At 39.6% G+C, this 21875-nt stretch overlaps 4 protein-coding genes across 4 annotated transcripts; all 4 read left to right on the top strand.

The window, feature by feature from the left end:
* Positions 1-35: 35 nt before the first annotated feature.
* Positions 36-3245, top strand: LOC146317033 (E3 ubiquitin-protein ligase TRIM21-like). Its single transcript, XM_084734638.1, has 2 exons — positions 36-158; positions 1236-3245. The coding sequence occupies exon 2, from the start codon at positions 1245-1247 to the stop codon at positions 2886-2888; it is 1644 nt and encodes a 547-aa protein (XP_084590764.1). The 5' UTR covers positions 36-158; positions 1236-1244; the 3' UTR covers positions 2889-3245.
* A 2512-nt stretch (positions 3246-5757) lies between these two features.
* LOC146317034 (E3 ubiquitin-protein ligase TRIM21-like) lies at positions 5758-7813 on the top strand. The gene has a single exon (XM_084734635.1). The coding sequence runs from the start codon at positions 5762-5764 to the stop codon at positions 7409-7411; it is 1650 nt and encodes a 549-aa protein (XP_084590761.1). The 5' UTR covers positions 5758-5761; the 3' UTR covers positions 7412-7813.
* Positions 7814-13518: 5705 nt separating this feature from the next.
* Positions 13519-17472, top strand: LOC146317035 (zinc-binding protein A33-like). The gene is made up of 2 exons (XM_084734639.1): positions 13519-13658; positions 15946-17472. Exon 2 carries the CDS (start codon positions 15955-15957, stop codon positions 17437-17439), a length of 1485 nt encoding a protein of 494 aa, XP_084590765.1. The 5' UTR covers positions 13519-13658; positions 15946-15954; the 3' UTR covers positions 17440-17472.
* A 1376-nt stretch (positions 17473-18848) lies between these two features.
* LOC146317036 (nuclear factor 7, brain-like) lies at positions 18849-21817 on the top strand. Its single transcript, XM_084734640.1, has 2 exons — positions 18849-18981; positions 20114-21817. The coding sequence occupies exon 2, from the start codon at positions 20123-20125 to the stop codon at positions 21575-21577; it is 1455 nt and encodes a 484-aa protein (XP_084590766.1). The 5' UTR covers positions 18849-18981; positions 20114-20122; the 3' UTR covers positions 21578-21817.
* The last annotated feature ends 58 nt before the right edge of the window (positions 21818-21875 follow it).

Genomic DNA, 21875 nt, shown 5'->3' on the forward strand with positions numbered 1-21875 from the left:
AGCCTGAATGTCACATGTCCTGAAATGAAAATGAAAGTCTGTCTGACCGACAGCAGAGCTGCAGTCGAGACGAGTCTCTCTGTTTGTCTTCGAAGAAAAATTCAGCTGAATCCATCAGGTTTTTCTCAACAGAACAGCAGAGTCTCTGCTAAACACTGGTGAGTAACCCTCACTGCCCTGCAAAGATAAAATACACTAAATATTTGGGCAAAATTGAATAAAAACTAGAATCTGACTTTTCACTACCTCTCACGCTCTTTAATGTGAGGCCTTAGAGGCGTGTCATTTTCAGTGTAAATGTTGCAAACAGATGTAAAATGAACTCACAGAGTACAATCCTGTTAAAATGTGGCCAGTATCAGATTCCAGTGTGAACTGGTCTCAGTCCTGTTGTCTGAAAGTTACCATGAAGGCCTCTGAAGTCAGTGTTTATGGTTTCATTTATGAGCTGATGTGCAGTGAAGTCAGCAACTTTGTGAGCAGATGACAACAAGGATGAAGAAGAGGAGAAAGATGGGAATATTTTTAATTATGTCTTTCTGTGGAACAATGGCTGCCACTTCTGTACAGAGGTGTGTGTGGAGGGGTGGGATTGTGACATGACTGGTTTCACAGAAACTGATTTCATCCATAATATCAGGATGTCAAGAACTGCTTGTAACTACATCTGTCAGCAGCTCACATGAATGACAGTCTATAAAAGGCATCTGTGTTTTACAGACAGGAAGTTACACTCAGGGCCGTCGCCAGGGCAGATTTTTAACTGAGGTCCACTGGTTACCGTAGAGGTTATGGAGAGCAATAGTTACAGTTTCCTTCAGTCCAGAGGAGAACCTCACATCTTTCCTTCGTCACATTTAATGTGTCTGATTCTCTGCTTTCTGTATCATCATCTTTGTCTCTACGTCCTGTCTGACACTGAAGGTCTTTGGACAGAGAAGGTGATTTTTCTGAATCTTTCAAAAGAAAAAAGACACTTCAACTTCTTTAGTTTCAAAAAATCCACAGAACCACAAATTGACTATTGAAAAATAGTCTTAAAACGTGGCATTGACAGGAAACTGACTCTCATGAGCTTGTACTGAGTTCTCATGGACTCATTTCAAATCTGCCCTGGTCTCCAACTAAATCATTAAATACCCCAATACCACACATACCTTTATGAACTTTCTATGTCTAATCAAGACTTTTCAAATGACTTTTTTTGTTATTCTTGTTTCACTTTTTGTCCTCAGAGTGTAGATATGTTTGCTGCCAGCTGTCTGCTGACTGAAGATCAGTTTCTGTGCTCCATCTGTCTGGCTGTCTTCACTGATCCAGTCACCACACCATGTGGACACAACTTCTGTAAAACCTGCATCACTGAACACTGGAATATTAATGTCCAGTGTCAGTGTCCAAACTGTAATAAGGTTTTCAACACAATACCTGAGCTGCAGGTCAATACTTTCATCTCTGACATGGCTACTCAGTTCAGACAGTCAACTCAACAGAATGCCAGCAGCAGCAGATCAGAGCAACAAGTTTCCAAACCAGGAGAAGATCTCTGTGACGTCTGCACTGGAACCAAACTGAAGGCCCTGAAGTCCTGCCTGGTGTGTCTGGCCTCCTACTGTGAGACTCACCTGGAGCCTCATCTGACAACTTCACTTCTGAAAAAACATCAGTTGATCGACACTGTGGAAAACCTGGAAGGCAGGATGTGTATGAAGCATGATAAACTGCTGGAGCTGTTCTGTAAGACTGACCAGATGTGTGTCTGCAAGCTCTGCAGTGTTTTAAGCCACAAGACACATGGTGTTGTTCCTCTGAAAGAAGAATATGAAGGAAAGAAGGCCGAGATGGAAAAGACAGAGGCTGAAATTCAGCGGATGATCCAGAAGAGACGACTGAAGATTCAGGAGATCAAACACTCAGTGGAGCTCAGTAAGGAAGATGCAGACAGAGAGATAGCAGATGGAGTTCAGGTCTTCACCGCTCTGAAGGAGTCTGTTGAGAGAAGCCAGACCGAGTTCATCGACACGATCAAAGAGAAGCAGAGAAAGACAGAGAAACAGGCTGAAGACTTCATCAAAGAGCTGGAACAGGAAATCTCTGAGCTGAAGAAGAGAAGCACTGAGCTGGACCAGCTCTCACACTCTGAAGACCACCTCCACCTCCTCCAAAACTTCCCATCCCTGGACACTGCCCCACCCACCAAGGACTGGACAGAAGTCAGTGTCCGTCCACCTTCATATAAGGGGACTGTGGTGAGAGCTGTGAATCAGCTGGAGGAGACGCTCAATAAACAGATGAAGAAACTGTTTGAGGCTGAGCTGAAGAGGGTCCAGCAGTATGCAGTGGATGTGACACTTGATCCTGATACAGCACATTCAGCACTGATCCTGACTGTTGATAGAAAACAAGTTAAAGATGGTCATGTAAAGAAGAATCTCCCAGGCAATCCAAAGAGATTTGATAATTCTGTGTGTGTCTTAGCAAAGCAGAGTCTCCCTTCAGGAAGATTTTATTACGAGGTTCAGGTTAAAGGGAAGACTGAGTGGGCTTTAGGAGTGGCCAGAGAGTCGATCAACAGGAAGGGAGGAATCAGACTGAGTCCTCAGGATGGTTACTGGACGATATGGTTAAGGAATGAAAATGAGTACAAAGCTCTTGCTGGTCCTGGAGTCTGTCTCTCTCTGAAGTCTCAGCCTGAGAAGGTGGGGGTGTTTGTGGATTATGAGGAGGGTCTGGTCTCCTTTTATGACGTTGATGCTGCAGCTCTTATCTACTCCTTTACTGGCTGCTCCTTCACTGAGAAGCTCTACCCATACTTTAGTCCTGGTCTGAATGATGGTGGTAAAAACTCTGCCCCTCTGATCATCTCTCCTGTCAATCACACTGAGTAGAACAACAATTTGATTTTCTACAGAAAGATTTACTATAATTCAGTGTAGTAAATGCATAGTTTTTTGGTATTGTGATCAATACGTTTTTTCCCTTTTTCTCTGACAGTGTTTTTATTTGATGTGTCACCTTTATTGTTGCAGAATTTGACATCTAATGTTCTCTAATAACTGCATCAATTTATGTGAAAAATGTTTAATCATCAGAAAACAATGTAATGAGAACTAAGAAGCACTTCTCTGTTCATTAATTTTTGGCTACCAAAATCCAAACAATTTTATTTTCTAATCTATAAGAACTGTTGCATACAGACGCAAATTACTGAAGAGCAGTTAATAAAAAATCTTTAATTTTCTTTATTCTTTTCTGTTTCAGTTGTTTTATTATTGATTAACATCAATGCTGAAAACACACACACACACACACACACACACACACAACGTGGCTTAAAGTTTTCTCACTGAGTCAGAGACTGTGGAGTCCTGGAGTAATGAAAGCAACTAATGGTACTTACAAAAACCTGAAATGAAACAGAAAACTCCATGACAGGTGTGAATCACGAGACAAAACAATGACAGAGGCAAAAAGAATTTGTTCAAAAAACTTTATTAAGTATGAAAAAACTAAATTAGAACTAATTGTTTCAAATCATCCAACTTAAAAAACAGACTCACCTGTCCTCTGTCATGCAGAAGGTTTGATTTGGCCTGCAAATGTTTCTAAAATGAATTAAGTTTCTTTCAAACATTGTAATAGAAACTGTTGTTGGTGCTTTTTTATTTCTGTGAGGTAAAAATGCTGTTTCGGAGGCGCCCTGGTAGTTGATTCAGTAGAGTGTGTGTACCATGTTCTAAGGCTGTAGTCAGTGGTCCAGGTTTGATCCATGTCCCTCTGCTGCATGTTATCCTCTCTCTCTGCTTTCCTGTCTGATAAAGACAAAGGCTCAACAATTATTTTAAAACTCTCTAAATATGTGGGATCCATAAATTTTAATTAATTTTCAGACAGGCAGAGTGAACATTTTGCATCTTTACAATACATTAAAATACAATACCATAGATCTTTGCTTTTGGCTGCTGGCCCACCATTAAGTCTCAGTTTTGACTCTCCAAGGGAAAGTCTTTGGTACTTTCCTCTTAACTAATTCACCTTTTGACAAACGTTTGTCAGGAATCAGATCAAACCTGAAAGGCAGCAAAACTCACCTGCAGAGCAGAAAGAGGTGGAGCAAAACTAGAAAGACACAACAGTTTTAATGATTCATTCATAAAATGAAACTAAACATCCATCAGAGTGACAGCAGATAGGAACCAGGGGTGAAAATAAAACAACGCACATAATACTCATGCATGTTACATCAATCAGCAATACATTTTAGTTCTTTTTACTTTTTTAAAAACGTATTTTTCCTTGGAAATTAATTTTGGAAGGTTGAGGGTCCATACTGGGAGATGTGCCATAAGTAGTCATTACACAACAATGCCACCCTCTTGGCCACCTGCCCACAGACTGAGGCGGAGCATCACTGAAAGAGACGCTTCAAGGTTTCCTCAAATGAAAGTGAAATTTTATCTCAGCAATAACAGAGCAAAGGAAAGATTGAACTGAATCCATCACGTATTTCTCAACAAACAGCAGAATCTTTGCCAAACAGTGGTGAGTACACAGCTCTACGAAGGGAAAATATCTTAAATATTTGGTTGATTATTGATGGAAACTACAATCTGAGGCCTCTGAAGTCTGTGTTTATGGTTTCATTTATAAGTTAATTTGCAGTGAAGTCAAATTAATGTGCTGATGATAATGAGGATGAGGACAAGGGAAAAAAAAGAGGCAAATATCTATTTATAGATTTTTGTGGAGCAATGGCTGACACTTCTGTATAGAGGTGTGTGTGGAGTGGTGGGATTGTGACATGACTGGCTTCACAGAAACTGATTTCAGCCAAAATATCAGGATGTGAAGAGCTGCTTTCAACTAGATCTGTCAGCAACTCCCCACAAGGGCCGTAGCCAGGTTAAATCTTAAACTGAGGTCCATCAGTGGCTGTGGAGAGAAATAGTTTGTTTCCTTCAGTCCAGAGCAGAACTTTATATCTTTTCTCCTGCACATTTAATGTGTCTGATTCTCTGCTTTTTGTATAATCATCTCTGTCTCTATGTCCTCAAGGACACTGTGGGTCTTTGGACAGACAAATGAGGAAAAATATTGGCTGAATATATCACAGTAAATTGCACTAAATTCATTTAAGTTTTAATATTAAACTGGAATGAAAAGTTTTTTTTCCTATTTTAAAAATATTTAAACTATAATAACATAAGCAGCATGGTAGGAGTTTTATTGTGTTATTTAATGTGTTATGTGACGGTAATAGTGGGATCACATTGTGTTTTGGGAGGTTTAAAATTTTATTATATTTTGTTGATTTTTTTCTCTACATGCATTTTACAGTTTTTTTTTGTTTTTTTTTTACTATAATTTCAGTAACTAACAAGCAGCTAATGCCTAAATGCTACTGTCATAAGTGATTTGTAGCAGGCAGGGATCAGCCACAGGTCACCTTCAAAAATGATCTAAAACCACAGAGAAAAAAGACTCAACTTTTTTAGTCTCAGAAAAACCACAAAACCACAAACAGATTATTGGAAAATAGTGTCAAAACGTAGCATTGACAGCAAATTGACTCTGGTGAGCTGGTACTGAGTTCTTCTTGACTCATTTCAGATCTACCCTGGTCTCCAGCTAAACTAAATCACTAAATAATTGAAAATGACTTTCAGAAACCTACCTTTATGTTCTTTCTATGTCTAATCAAGACATTTTAAATGACAGTTTTTATTTATTGTATTTCACTTTCTGTCCTCAGAGTGTAGATATGTCTGCTGCCAGCTGTCTGCTGACTGAAGATCAGTTTCTGTGCTCCATCTGTCAGGATTTCTTCACTGATCCAGTCACCATACCATGTGGACACAACTTCTGTAAAACCTGCATCACTGAACACTGGAATATTAATGTCCAGTGTCAGTGTCCCAACTGTAAAGAGCTTTTCTACATAAGACCTGAGCTGCAGGTCAACACTTTCATCTCTAAGGTCGTTGCTCAGTTCAGACAGTCAGCTCAACAGAAAACCAGCAGCAGCAGATCAGAGCAACAAGTTTCCAAACCAGGAGAAGTTCCCTGTGACGTCTGCACTGGAACCAAAGTGAAAGCCCTGAAGTCCTGCCTGGTGCGTCTGTCCTCCTACTGTGAGACTCACCTGGAGCCTCATCTGACAAAGTCAGGCCTGAAAAGACATCAGCTGATTGACCCTGTGGAGAACCTGGAGGGCAGGATGTGTATGAAGCACGATAAACTGCTGGAGCTGTTCTGTAAGACTGACCAGATGTGTGTCTGCATGTTCTGCACTGTTTTAGACCACAAGACACATGAGTTTGTTCCTCTGAAAGAAGAATGTGATGGAAAGAAGGCTGAGCTGGAGAAGACAGAGGCTGAAATTCAGCAGATGATCCAGAAGAGACGACTGAAGATTCAGGAGATCAAACACTCAGTGGAGCTCAGTAAGGAAGATGCAGACAGAGAGACAGCAGATGGAGTTCAGGTCTTCACCGCTCTGAAGGAGTCTGTTGAGAGAAGCCAGACCGAGTTCATCGACACGATCAAAGAGAAGCAGAGAAAGACAGAGAAACAGGCTGAAGACTTCATCAAAGAGCTGGAACAAGAAATCTCTGAGCTGAAGAAGAGAAGCATTGAGCTGGACCAGCTCTCACACTCTGAAGATCACCTCCACCTCCTACAAAACTTCCAGTCCCTGAACACTGCTGCTTCACCCACCAAGGACTGGACAGAAGTCAGTGTCCGTCCACCTTCATATGAGGGGACTGTGGTGAGAGCTGTGAATCAGCTGGAGGAGACGCTCAGTAACCAGATGAAGGAGCTGTTTGCTGAGGCTGAGGTGAATAGCGTCCTGCACTATGAAGTGGATGTGACACTCGATCCTGACACAGCACATCCTAACCTCATCCTATCTGATGATGGAAAACAAGTGTGTCATAGTGATGTAAAGAAGAATCTCCACGACACTCTAGAGAGATTTGACATTCGTGTGTATGTCTTGGCAAAGCAGAGTTTCTCTTCAGGAAGATTTTACTATGAGGTTCAGGTTAAAGGGAAGACTGACTGGACTCTAGGAGTGGCCAGAGAGTCTATTAGCAGGAAAGGATACATCACACTGAATCCTCAGGATGGTTACTGGATTATGTGGATGAGGAATAACAATACATATGGAGCTCACGTTGGCCCTCCAGTCCATCTCTCTCTGAAGTCTCGGCCTGAGAAGGTGGGGGTGTTTGTGGATTATGAGGAGGGTCTGGTCTCCTTTTATGACGTTGATGCTGCAGCTCTTATCTACTCCTTTACTGGCTGCTCCTTCACTGAGAAACTCTACCCACTCTTCAGTCCTTGTCACAATAAGGGTGGTAAAAACTCTGCCCCTCTGATCATCTCTCCCATGAATCACACTGAGTAGAACAAGTTGATTTCTTTAAAAAATTTGCCATCACTTAATGTAATAAATTTAAATCTAGCCGTTACTGCACAATGTATACATGTTTTTTTTAGATTCTGATCATTGCAATTTTTCCCTTTATTTCTGTTAGTGTTTTTGTCTAATGTGTGACATTGATTGTCACACTGATTAATATTTAATGCTGTCAAATTTCTGCAGTACCTGCCTTCAAGACTGTAAAATTAATCATAAAACTATACACAAAAGTACGAAGCATGTGCACATTCTGTAAATATCTGTGAGCCAAATTCAAAAGTTTTTATTTCTTTAATCACTGTATATATAACAACTGTTGCATACTGGCATGAATTACCAATGAAGAGTTTATTGATAATACAGAAGTCATTTGATTTCTCCTCTTTCTTTTTAAATAAACAAGGGAAAAAAATTTTTTATATATAAAATTGTGTCTAGCTCCATTATTTTTTATCAAAGCTGAAGAAACAGCTGATGGCATTTCTAAGGAGTATCAAATCATGTGACTAAAAACAAAATCAGCTGTTCTCAGACATGACTTCAGCTGATGAGCTCCAATACTCCATCACATCTGAGAGAGTTTGTGGTTAAGATGGTGAAGTCTAATTGATAAAATGATTCAACTGTCATTGACAAGGCTCATTGTGTTTTGTAATTTTTTCTTGCATCGTTACACAATCTTAAAATAATTTCAAACCTGTAGGTGGCCTTCATTTAATCCATCATTTCATCTGATGACATGACCCCCCAAAAAACGGAGATGCAAGTGTAACAATCAGCAGCAACAATATGATTCATTTAACTTTCTCAGTGTAAAAAAGTACTTTTGTGATTGAGACACAACAAGGAGTGAGAAAAAAAAAATGCAGGCTGCTGATATGTGACAATATTAAACAAAGTTTAAACACTGAGCTCAATTTTAAACTGATATTGGCATTGTTGTGGTGTCTGTAGTGTTATTACCTACTGACCAAATATACAGGAAGTTTTTCATCCGTCACTCATCTTATATCGTAACATATACGTACATACATATATACATATACATTATCACTAAAATGAGATATGATTTCAAACACAGAACTGCAGAAAATAAATTATATATCCGTGTTTGTTGGAGTTATCTGATGTCTTTCTCCCATGTTGATTTGTGGTAGAAGAACAGCGTGAAACATGATGTAACTTTGAAAGCTTTGAAAGGAAAACGATTAGGACTGGTTACACAGACTAATCCAAGAGTATACAGGCTTAACCTGTTCAAGTTTAACCACGACATTTAAGTAGCTTTTATGAACGTGGCTTAAAGTTTCCTAGTAAGTCAGAGACTGTGGAGTCCTGGAGTAATGAAAGCAACTAATGGTACTTACAAAAACCTGAAATGAAACAGAAAACTCCATGATAGGTGTGAATCACGACACAAAACAATGACAGAGGCAAAAAGAATTTGTTCCAAAAACTTTAGTAAGTATTAAAAAACTAAACTAGAACTGATTGTTTCAAACCATCCAACTGAAATAAAAACAGACTCCTCTGTCTTCTGTCATGCATTTTTGCCCTTTATTTAGATCAGCGATGCACAAAATGGGGCCCACAGACCAAAAATGGCCTGACATGAGGTTGGACTTGGCCCACCAGATGTTTCTAAAATAAATTAAGTTTTTTTAAAAATTAAAATATAAATCATTATTGATGCTGTTTTATTTTTGTGAGGTAAAATGCACCATGCACTGTAAAATCTAATAAGTTGGGTGTACCCATTGCAAACTCATTGCCTCAAAAAAACTAAGTTAAGGAAAGTTAAGGGTTTTAAAGTAAAAATAACTTGTTTATTTTGAGTCCACAGTAATTGCACACTAGTTAGACTAACTTGTGTACTTTAAGTTCTCAACAGTTAGACTTAGTAATCCCAGCTAATCTCCTTTCATACAGCTGTGCAACAAACATTTTATTGTTAAATTTACTCTGCAAAGTGAGTGCAGTCATGTGACCTCCTTCAAATGCAAGGTGCTTGTCACTCACTCCGCCATTTTATGCGGCAGCTGTTGGACATTAACTGAACTCCACAACAGAGGACAGTGTGGACTGAACTTTAAGGTAAGAATAAAGTTTGCAAAGTTGGGTGAGTTAGCTACAGTTTTTTCAGTTTTCAGATCATTGTTGAAATAAAAATAAAGTAAACCGGAGGCTTTTGTGAAAATATTTTTAGCAAGAGGCTTTATACTAGAGGTCTGTAGTGTAATAAATGAAAGGCTGTAGGGTTTCCAACTGCTGGTAACTGCTGGTTTTATCTGGTAAAATGTATTTAAAAAGGTTGAAGTAAAAACTTGGCGGTCAAAATGTCAGGTAATTATACTCAGTCATACTAACTTAGCCTGCGGCGCTAGCAAAGCGGCAAGCTATCACGTGCAACTTCCTAGCGGGAGGATAGTCGGCATGACAAAAGACATCTGTTTTTTTGGTAGGCTTCCAACGTTGGCAAGAAAAAAATATTAACAGCCACCAGGCCACCGACAGGCTTTTCCTTAACCTGATAACACCCAAGTGCAGTGCGTCCGTGATTTTCACAGCAAAATAAAATGACCGACATTATGTAAATAGTCCTCTACTATGTTTTGCCATGTAGTAGCACTAGCTTCTCTGTCCTCTCCTTTGTGTGTTTGTTAACCACACTTTTACAGAAAAGCTGCAGCTGAGATGAGATGAGGTTCAATTAATTTAAGAACAACTCCAGTCTGCTGCTGTAATTTCACAACCACAGTGCACAGTGTGGTTGGGCGATTTGATAAAAAATGTCACCTATGTCGATGTGCTGAATCCATAATTGTTTTTAATAGACAATTTTTGGGGTGACATTTATTTTACTTTACTAATGGAATGGCCTACAGGGTGACGGTCACTGCTCTCATCCAGCAGCTCAGTACACATCTCACTCCCATCCACAGAACTCCTGTCATATGATCAGGCCTGGACTACTACTGAACAAGTGAAGTTTCAGGCAGATTTGACCAAGTAAACATAAGTTAATGCAACGTCCTGTGTTTTGGTGAAATACCGACCTTCGCTGTGCAGTCATGGCCACACAATAGGTCAAGATCTTCACAATATACGTTACAATGGTCTTAAGGCCTTTCTGACCAGATTTGAGGTGGATATGGCCAACCTGCTTGGAGAAGCATGTCAAAGTCTAAAACATGTAATTTCCTGTTGCCAGTAGGTGGTGCTATGACTATTGTGGTATATTATCATGTAAATGTGTTTATGGCAGGAATGTTATCAAACATGTGAAGTTTGGTGCAGATCAGATCATTTATACTAAAGTTGTAACAATTTTGTGTTTTATGGCAAGACATCGGGTGGTGCAGTGGTTAGCACTGCTGCCTCACAGCAAGAAGGTCCCGAGTTCGATCCCCCGGCTTGCTGGAGCAGGGCCTTTCTGTGCAGAGTTTGCATGTTCTCCCCGTGTCTGCGTGGGTTCTCTCCGGGTTCTCCGGCTTCCTCCCACAGTCCAAAGACATGCATGCTAGGTTAACTGGTGACTCTAAATTGCCCGTAGGTGTGAATATAAGTATGAGTGGTTGTCTGTCTATGTGTCAGCCCTGCGATGAACTGGCAACTTGTCCAGGGTGCACCCCCCCTCTCGCCCAATGTCAGCTGGGATAGGCTCCAGCAGCCCGTGACCCTTACGGAATAAGCGGTTACAGAAAATGAATCAATGAATGAATGGCAAGACATCAAATTACATTTCAGCCCAAGCCCTCCAAAAATAGCCTCCCTGTGACAGCTGCTGAAAGAGTCAAGAGGCCCAAAAGATTCTGGAGTGAGCCGTTCGATTCCATGTTCGTGACGACAGTCTGCAGCACAGATCGTCTGAAAGAATAGACCAGTAGACTGGAATGATAAACATGTCTAAAAAGATGGATGTTTAAAACTGTGGGAAAAACTCTGCTGAATGAGGCCTAACATATGAAAAGAGGTTGAGATCATGGTAGAAAAAATCTGAAAATCTCTTCAGAGTTCAACATAAAAACACAACCTTTCAGGTCTTCAGAAATAAACAGCAAAAAGAACTCAGTTTGTTCAGTTCAGGATGTCAAAATGTGCTCCGAGTAAACCCTCTTCACTGAAACAAATCCAATGAGGATCTTTGGAAAGTTTTAGCGGTTCAGTTTAGTAAAAAGTAAAAAGAATAAATCAACTCGCCAACAAAGTTCATTACAGATCTGTGGTCAGGTGTCAGTTGTTTGGTTCATGATCAAACAGAAAATCAAACAGCAAAAGTTTCTGAAAGAACAAAATAAACGGAAAAAAGGAGAAATGAATATCTGGCGATCACCAACTCACCTGCCGTGAAGGGAGATTATTGATCGGCTGGTTCCGGAGATATTCGGTCTTTTCGGAGAATCACGCGTTTTTCCCACGCCATATTACAGACACCATCACTTCCCTTTTACCTCCTTTATAAAGGAAGAGAGGCGGGCCGACTGCTCGAAAAACGGTCAGTGATTGGTTGTCAGGATGGACAGGTGACAGAGGTGTGGACTTCAATCATTAACATTCATTAATTTTCCAGGGACAAAACATATTATTAAACATTACTATGAATATACCAGAATTAATCAAAAGGCTAGTTTTTATTGAGCAGATGTAAAGTTGGTGACTTAAAATCAATAAGAAAGAAGTAAATGAATTAAAGAAATCTGTCTGATAATCTGAGACAGGTCACTTTGAAATGTGGACGCTGATCAAAAAGACCTTTGCGTCACATGTCAAACTCAATATCAGCAACTTTACAGAGACATTATGAAGAAAAGAACAGAAAAGTTTCTTTATATATTTTTAAAATTTTAGTAATATTGTATTCTCCTTTATTTCTTTATTTTATATCTTTATCATTCTGTTGTATTATTTTATTCTTTATTATTCTTTTTCACTTGAAAATCTTTTATTTTCATATTTAAGTTAATAAACTTAAATTTCAGTTAATAAACAAGCATTAATAATAACTTTATTTACCAGAAAAATAAGTAAACATTAAAAGGCCCATAACTAGTTCTAAACTAAAACGCTGTTTTAAACTGTTTTAATTCAAAATTACTTGCACAGTTTTATTTTACAGTATTGATACTCATTAGATGGAGGATTAAAGCTGCTCCTGGACGTCCAACAGGCAGCTCTAACTTGAGCCCACTGCTGTTTGTGAGGGAACATGGACTGTTTGTAAGATCTAAATCAAAGGAGGACAAACTTTTTCCCTTCAAGAGCCAAAACTGAAACTTACTGTTGGGCCATGAGCCAAAAGCACAAACCTGATGTGTTGTACAGATACAAAATGATACTAAGATCGCAGGTTCCATTAACTTCTTGTGCAAAGAGTCACTCTATCCATCTGTTCAGATTATGAAAAATAATTCAGAATAAAGGATCCTATTTAAAGAGTTTTTTAGTATTATTTTGGGGGCTTTTGCTTCTATTGAACAAGACAGATGAAGGTAGACTGAAAAGGTGAGCGAGACAAAGGAGATGACAGACAAAAATAAAAGAGCATAAATAACAATTTATATATTCATTCATAATTAAAGCTAGAAACATCTGCTGGGCCGAATCAAACATTACGGTGAGCCAACTTTGGTCCGAGCACCCCAGTTTGGGCAGCCCTGATCTAAATAAGGACTAACAGGCTTTACAGAAGCCAGATGAGTCTGTTTTTTACTTTCATGTACATGTGTACCATGTACTAAGGATGTAGTCAGTGCACATAATACTCACGTGTTACATCAATAGTAGAATTATTATAATATATTATATATAATAGTAGAAATAGTAGTTGGTTTTCTACAGGAATGTCACACTGCTTGTGTGATTGTAGGAGGACTGTAGAAGCAGAGAGCTTGATCAAATTATACAGTATTTTCCTGAATATCTTGTACTGATCTCTTCTATTTTTTGTCTAGTTGTAATAGAATGATCTTTTAGCTGCTGTATTCAGTCACTGTAGAAAAGAAACAAGGATAAATAAAAAAACTAGGTTGTGTTATGTCAGTGTGTTTCCTAATAAGACAATAAACCTCCACTTACAGCTGCACTGAGAGGAGGAGCAATACTGAAAGAGGAAAGTCGCATTTCCTGAAATTATAGGGAAAGTTTTTCTGATTGACAACAGAGCCAAAGAAAACCTCTTTCTGAATCCATCAGGCTTTTCTCAACAAAACAACAGAATCTCTGCCAAACACTGGTGAGTACATTTCGCTATAAACACACTGCATACATTTACTGGCTGTTAACATTATTTTTTAGATGTGGCTCTTATCAGATTCCATTGTGAACTGGTCACAGTCCTGTTGTCTGAAAGTTACCATGAAGGCCTCTGAGGTCAGTGTTCACAGATTCATTTATGACCTGGTGTGCAGTGAAGTCAGCAACTTTGTGAGCAGGGGATGAAGAAGAGGAGAAAGAGAGCGACATTTTTAATTATGGCTGAGTTGGAGCCAGGAGTGATGGGAATGTGACACAAACGGCTTCACAGAAACAGATTTATTCCTAAATTTCAAAATGTCGCAAGGCCACTTTTAACTACGTTTGTCACAGTTGTGCAGCACAACACTTCAGTTCAGCTTGATGTAAAAGTCATATGGCAAAAAATAGTAATCAGACCTGTTAGATTCAGGACAAGAAATGAAAGGCTTTGTTCACACTGCAGGCAAAAGTGATCTGATCCTAATTTTTCTGCTCATGTGACTCTTCATGACAGTGCGAACAGCACAAAACACACAGAGTCTGATCTTTTTTTTTAATTCTGAGGGTCACTTTCATCTGTGGGCAAAAATAAGATACAGGTCTGGTTTTTTTGCAGTTTGACCTCAGTGTGAACAGTCATATCAGAAATCATATGACTTTTACATCACTCTCTCGTGTGAAGTGTCTTGTTGTCATGAGTCCTGAAGAGACAGATGTAGTTAAGAGTGTCCCTCTGCACCCTGATTGTTTGGATGAAACCTGTTTCTATGAAGCTGCTCACACCATGACTCCACTGCTCCAAGCTCCGACTCCACGCACACATCTGAAGTAGTAAATTACAAATATTTGTCTCTCTTCTCTCATCCTCATTTGTGTCTGCTCACACATTTACTGGCTTTCACTGCACATCAGTTTATAAATGAAACTGTAAAAGCTGACTTCAGTGTTCTTCATCTTTACTTTCGTATGACAGCGTACTGAGTGTGAAGCCTCTGTTGTTCAGGACCGGGAAAGGTTCAAACCGGAGTCTGATATTGGCCATATTTAAAAGATAACAGCAACAACAATAAATCAGAATTGAGCATTAAGGCTTACAGTGTGAATTTAGCAATTGTGACCCAAATCAGAAATGACAAGATGTGAATCACATATGAGCAAAGAAAAATGTGATTTAGGCCCCTTTTGACTGCAGGGTGAATGTTGTCTCAAATGCCCTTTGGATTATCCAACAATGTCTGATGTTATCAGACAATTACTGGAAAAGGCATGTTCCTCAAACAGGAAGTTCCACCCAGAGCTGCAGCCAGAGGGTGGAAAATAACTGAGGTCCATCAGTAGCTTAGGGGTTGTGGAGAGAAATAGTTACAGTTTCCTTCAGTCCAGAGCAGCACATTACATCTTTTCTCCTGCACATTTAATGTGTCTGATTCTTTGCTTTCTGCATCATCATCTCCGTCCATCACCATGTCCTCTCAGACACTGAAGGTCTTTGGACAGAGAAGGTGATTTTGCTTTTGGTCTACTCCTTCAGATGCTTGAATAAAACAAATAATGAAGACAAATACTGGCTCAATATATCACAATATGAATTCATTAAGTTTAAATATAAAACTGGAATCGAAAGTTTTTCTTACTTTAAAAATATTTCAACATGTGTGAAAACAATATAAGCAGCAGGGAAGTGGTTTAATTTTATTATTTAATGTATGATGTGACTAATAGTGGGATCACGTTGTGTTTTGGGGGTTTAAAATATAATTATATTGTGATTTTTCTCTACATGAATTTTTTGCACATTTTATATTATGATATTAAGAAGATCCAGAGGGCATTTGAATGTTATCACTGCAAAGCTGAAGCCTCCAGATTAGCTTTTTGGCGTGTTTTTTGTTTTTACTATCATCATTTGACGAACTAACAAGCTAATGGCTGAATGCTACAGTCATATAAATGACTCAGCAAGCAGGAATCATCCAGAGGTCACCTTAAAAAAAACAGACACTTCAACTTGTTTAGTCTCAAAAAAATCCACCAAACTACAAACTGAGTATTGAAAAATAGTCTTAAAACGGAGCATTGACAGGAAACTGACTCTGGCGAGCTGCTACTGAGTGCTCATTGACTCAGTTCAGATCTGCCCTCATCTACAGCTAAACTTAATAACTAAATAATTGAAAATGACTTCCAGATACTTCAATAAACCTACCTATATGTACTGTCTATGTGTTATCGAGACTTTTTAAATAATTGTTTTTATTTATTCTTATTTCACTTTTTGTCCTCAGAGTGTAGATATGTCTGCTGCCAGCTGTTTGCTGACTGAAGATCAGTTTCTGTGCTCCATCTGTCAGGCTGTCTTCACTGATCCAGTCACCACACCATGTGGACACAACTTTTGTAAAACCTGCATCACTGAACACTGGAATATTAATGTCCAGTGTCAGTGTCCCAACTGCAAAGAGGTTTTCAACGCAAGATTTCAACTGCGGGTCAATACTTTCATCTCTGAGATAGCTGCTCAGTTCAGACAGGCAGCTCAACTGAAAACCAGGATGTGTATGAAGCACGATAAACTGCTGGAGCTGTTCTGTAAGACCGACCAGATGTGTGTCTGCATGGTCTGCAATGCTTATGACCACAAGACACATGATGTTGTTCCTCTGAAAGAAGAATATGAAGGAAAGAAGGCTGAGCTGGAGAAGACAGAGGCTGAAATTCAGCAGATGATCCAGAAGAGACGACTGAAGATTCAGGAGATAAAACACTCAGTGGAGCTCAGTAAGGAAGATGCAGACAGAGAGGTAGCAGATGGAGTTCAGGTCTTCACCGCTCTGAAGGAGTCTGTTGAGAGAAGCCAGACCAAGTTCATCGACACGATCAAAGAGAAGCAGAGAAAGACAGAGAAACAGGCTGAAGACTTCATCAAACAGCTGGAACAGGAAATCTCTGAGTTGAAGAAGAGACGCACTGAGCTGGAGCAGCTCTCACACTCTGAAGACCACCTCCACCTCCTCCAAAACTTCCTGTCCCTGAACACTGCTGCTCCACCCACCAAGGACTGGACAGAAGTCAGCGTCCGTCCACCTTCATATGAGGGGACTATTCCGATCGCTGTGAATCCACTGGAGGAGACAATCAGTAAACAAATAAAGAAGCTGTTTGAGATTGAGCTGAATAGGGTCCTGCAGTATGAAGTGGATGTGACACTTGATCCTGATACAGCACATCCCAACCTCATCCTGTCTGATGATGGAAAACGAGTGTGTCATAGTGATGTAAAGAAGAATCTCCCAGACACTCAAGAGAGATTTGATATTCGTTTTAATGTCTTGGCAAAGCAGAGTTTCTCTTTGGGAAGATTTTACTTCGAGGTTCAGGTTAAAGGGAAGACTGACTGGACTCTAGGAGTGGCCAGAGAGTCGATCAACAGGAAGGGATACATCACACTGACTCCTCAGAATGGTTACTGGATTATGTGGATGAGGAATAACGATAGATATGGAGCTCATGTTGGCCCTCCAGTCCGTCTCTCTCTGAAGTCTCGGCCTGAGAAGGTGGGGGTGTTTGTGGATTATGAGGAAGGTCTGGTCTCCTTTTATGACGTTGATGCCGCAGCTCTCATCTATTCCTTTACTGGCTGCTCCTTCACTGAGAAACTCTACCCATTCTTTGATCCATGTGAGAACAATGGTGACAGAAACTCTGCCCCTCTGATCATCTTTCCCGGCTCACTGAGTAGAACAAATTGTTTTTATCCCAAAAGATTCACCATCACCTAATGTAACAAATGTATGCATTATTCTTTTCTCCAGATCAGAACTGTTGATTTACTTTTATGTATTTTTCTGTTCAAATAAACAAAACAAAATACAGTTTTTTCTGTGTCTGATTCTAGTATTTAGTTTTTGATTCGGATTAAAGCTGAAGAAACTCTTGATGGAGTTTATAATGAGTATCAAATCATGTGACAAAAAATACAACCAGCTGTTCTCAGACTTGACTTAAGCTTATGAGCTCCAATACTCCATCACATCTGAGACAGTTTGTACTGTAAGATAATGTAGTGTTATTTAAGGTTTGGGTTGTGTTGAAGTAAATGATGTGAACACTGAACCAGTGCTACTAGTTTGTTGAGAATGAGTTTCATCTGAGTACGCCTTCTAGTGGAGTTCATAGCAAACTGCAGCCTGTGGACACATGAGGACATGCTCCTTACAAATGACGCAGCCTGATGCTGAAGCAGATCACCTGCATGCATGAGAACAATGAGATTTAAGTCTAACTGGTACAATAACTTTTTGAGCTCCAAAATCAGCAACTTTATCTTAAGAAAACTTTTCCTTCAAAAATGTTGCACTTCAGCTACTTTTAAAAAGGGAGAATTAGAGAGAAGCTCATTATTCTGCTGCCGTGGTCCAATCAGAAAGATTCTCCATCTCAGTTTCCTCCTTCTGGTGTAATCTGTGAGATGTCTGTCATGTAGAGAAAAGCTGTTCAGCACTTTGGAGAAGTGCAGAGGGATCAGTTGTTATGATGGATTACAGACTGTAAAGTGTTTGGAACAGATACAGACTGAAATGTTATGGTCAGAATGACACATTTACAGAGGGAGGAAGGAAGAATCAGGTTATCATACTCTACTTGAGGATTTCTGTTTTTGAAGGCTTTTTACTTTTCCATCACTACATCTAAGGGGGAAAAATACTCCATTACATCTGTCTAACAGCTGGATTTGCTATTTAATTTGTGGATTCACATTTTATATTCAGGAGGAAATAAAATCATATCAGTGTTGTTGCACATTCTTTTAATTTAAAACAGCTGCATTTTATGTAATTGCAGCTGCATTGTTGCATAATCTGAAAATAATTTCAAACCTGTAGGTGGACTTCCTTTAATCCATCATTTCATCTGATGATGTGACCCCCCCCAAAAAAGTGAATATGTAAGGTAAGCAAGTAATAGTTCTTGCAAAAACCCAACATGAAACTGAAATCTTCATGACTGGTGTGAATCTTGAGACAAGACAATGACAGAGGCTCTGACCTCTTCCAGTTTTTTGTCTTCTTGTAATTGTATGTTCTTGTGGGTGTTGTATACATCCAGTGTAGAAAAGAAACAAGAATTAAAAAAATGTTGGTTGTGTTATGTCAGTGTGTTTCCTAATAAGGCAATAAATTCTCACTTACAGAGCTACACTGAGAGGAAGGGCAACACTGAAAGAGGAAGGTCACACTTCCTGAAATGAAATGACAACAGAGCTGCAGTCGACACAAGTCTCTTTGTTTCTCTCTAAAGAAAAATTCGGCTGAATCTATCAGGTATCTAACATCCATTACTAGCTTTCACTGCACATCGGCTGACTTCAGTGGCCTCCATGTTTGCTTTCGTATGACAACATACTGAGTGTGAAGTCTTTGTTGTTGTTCTTTTAAACTTGTGACTTGTGAGTCATTTCAGGACTGAGACCAGTTCAAACTGGAATCTGTTACTGGCCATATTTAAAAGATAATGTGAACAGCAACAACAATAAATCAGAATTGTGCATTACGGCGTACAGTGTGAACTTAGCACTACTGGCTCAAATCAGAAATGACAAGATGTGGGTCACATATGAGCAAAGAAAAATCCGATTTGGGCCCCTTTTGCCTGCAGTGTGAATGTTGCTTCAAATGCCCTTTTTATTATCCAGTAGTTTCTGATTTTTAATTTCTGTATTGCCAACAAAAGACATCTGTGTTTTACAGACAGGAAGTTACACCCAGGGCTGCAGCCAGGGTAAATCTTTAACTGAGCTCCATCAGAAGCTGTCGGGCTTGTGGAGAGAAATAGTTTCAGTTTCCTTCAGTCCAGAGCAGCACATTACATCTTTTCTGCTCTCACCAAGTCTTTGGACAGAGGAGGTGATTTTTCTTTTGCTGTACTCCACCAGATACAAATACTGGCTTGAAATATATTTAAAAATATATTTAACTATGTAAAATACTGGGTGTCTCTAGGTGAATTTTACAGATTTTAAATTCTGATATTAACAAGACCCAGTGGGCCTTGGAGTCCTATCACTGCAAAGCTGAAGCCATCAAGCCAAGATTAGCTTTTAATTATCTTTATTTACTTCCATCACTTGAATAACTAACAAGCAGCTAACAGCTAAATGCTACAGTCATATAAGTGACTTTAGCAGCAAAAAAAGGCACTTCAACTTGTTTAGTCTCAAATTGGAAAATAATCTTAAAATGTGGCATTGACAGGAAATGGACTCCGGCGAGCTGGTGCTGAGTGCCCATTGACTCATTTCAGATCTGCCCCGGTCTCCAACTAAATCGCTAAATAATTGAAAATAACTTACAGCAATTCTAATAAACCTACCTTTATGCACTTTCTATGTCTAATTAAGACTTTTAAAATGACTGTTTTTTTTTTATTTATTCTTATTTCACTTTTTGTCCTCAGAGTGTAGATATGTCTGCTGCCAGCTGTCTGCTGACTGAATATGAGTTTCGGTGCTCCATCTGTCAGGATGTCTTCACTGATCCAGTCACCACACCATGTGGACACAACTTCTGTAAAACCTGCATCACTAAACACTGGAATATTAATGTCCCGTACCAGTGTCCCAATTGTAAAAAGGTTTTCTACTCAAGACCTGAGCTTCAGGTCAACACTTTCATCTCTGAGATGGCTGCTCAGTTCAGACAGGCAGCTCAACTGAAAACCAGGATGTGTATGAAGCACGATAAACTGCTGGAGCTGTTCTGTAAGACCGACCAGATGTGTGTCTGCATGATCTGCACTGTTTTAGACCACAAGACACATGAGTTTGTTCCTCTGAAAGAAGAATATGAAGGAAAGAAGGCTGAGCTGGAGAAGACAGAGGCTGAAATTCAACAGATGATCCAGAAGAGACGACTGAAGATTCAGGAGATCAAACACTCAGTGGAGCTCAGTAAGGAAGATGCAGACAGAGAGATAGCAGATGGAGTTCAGGTCTTCACCGCTCTGAAGAAGTCTGTTGAGAGAAGCCAGACCGAGTTCATCGACACGATCAAAGAGAAGCAGAGAAAGACAGAGAAACAGGCTGAAGACTTCATCAAAGAGCTGGAACAGGAAATCTCTGAGCTAAAGAAGAGAAGCACTGAGCTGGACCAGCTCTCACACTCTGAAGACCACCTCCACCTCCTCCAAAACTTCCTGTCTCTGAACACTGCTGCTCCACCCACCAAGGACTGGACAGAAGTCAACGTCCGTCCACCTTCATATGAGGGGACTGTGGTGAGAGCTGTGAATCAGCTGGAGGAGACACTCAGTAAACAGATGAAGAAGCTACTTGCTGAAGCTGTACTGCTTAAGAGGGTCCTGCAGTATGCAGTGGATGTGACACTTGATCCTGATACAGCACATCCCAAACTCATCCTGTCTGATGATGGCAAACAAGTTAAACATGGTGATGTAAAGAAAAATCTGCCAGAGAAACCAGGTAGATTTGATACTTTTGTTTATGTCTTGGCAAAGCAGAGTTTCTCTTCAGGAAGATTTTATTACGAGGTTCAGGTTAAAGGGAAGACTGACTGGGTTTTAGGAGTGGCCAAAGAGTCGATCAACAGGAAGGGATACATCACACTGAGTCCTCAGAATGGTTACTGGACGATATTGTTGAGGAATAACAATAAGTATGAAGCTCTTGCTGACCATCCAGTCCGTCTCTCTCTGAAGTCTCAGTCTGAGAAGGTGGGGGTGTTTGTGGATTATGAGGAGGGTCTGGTATTCTTTTATGACACTGAAGCTGCAGCTCTTATCTATTCCTTTACTGGCTGCTCCTTCACTGAGAAACTCTACCCACTCTTCAATCCTTGTAATAACAATGGTGGTAAAAACTCTGCCCCTCTGATCATCTCTCCTGTCAATCACACTGAGTAGAACAAGTTGATTTTATACCAGAAGATTCACCATCACTTAATGTAATAAATGTATATGTAATGGTGATTTACAATGTATCATTCTTTTTTCAGATTCTGATCAATACAATTTATCTGTGTGCCAAATTCTACACTTTTTACTGCCTATTGTATCACAAGTGTTGCATACTGTCACGAATTACGAACAGTTGAATAATAATATAGAGGGCAGTTGCTTGTCTCTCTTTTTCTTTTCAATAAAAAAAAAGCAAAATACAGTTTTCATTGTGCCTAGTTCCATTATTTTGTTTTAGATTGAG

This window comes from Lutjanus erythropterus, chromosome 13 (genome assembly GCF_056507025.1).
Source record: "Lutjanus erythropterus isolate fLutEry1 chromosome 13, fLutEry1.hap2, whole genome shotgun sequence".
NCBI lineage: Eukaryota > Metazoa > Chordata > Actinopteri > Lutjaniformes > Lutjanidae > Lutjanus > Lutjanus erythropterus.

Excerpts from the sequence above, each read along its gene's own strand:
- LOC146317033 (XM_084734638.1), top strand. The coding sequence starts at position 1,245 with ATGTTTGCTGCCAGCTGTCTGCTGACTGAAGATCAGTTTCTGTGCTCC.
- LOC146317034 (XM_084734635.1), top strand. The coding sequence starts at position 5,762 with ATGTCTGCTGCCAGCTGTCTGCTGACTGAAGATCAGTTTCTGTGCTCC.
- LOC146317035 (XM_084734639.1), top strand. The coding sequence starts at position 15,955 with ATGTCTGCTGCCAGCTGTTTGCTGACTGAAGATCAGTTTCTGTGCTCC.
- LOC146317036 (XM_084734640.1), top strand. The coding sequence starts at position 20,123 with ATGTCTGCTGCCAGCTGTCTGCTGACTGAATATGAGTTTCGGTGCTCC.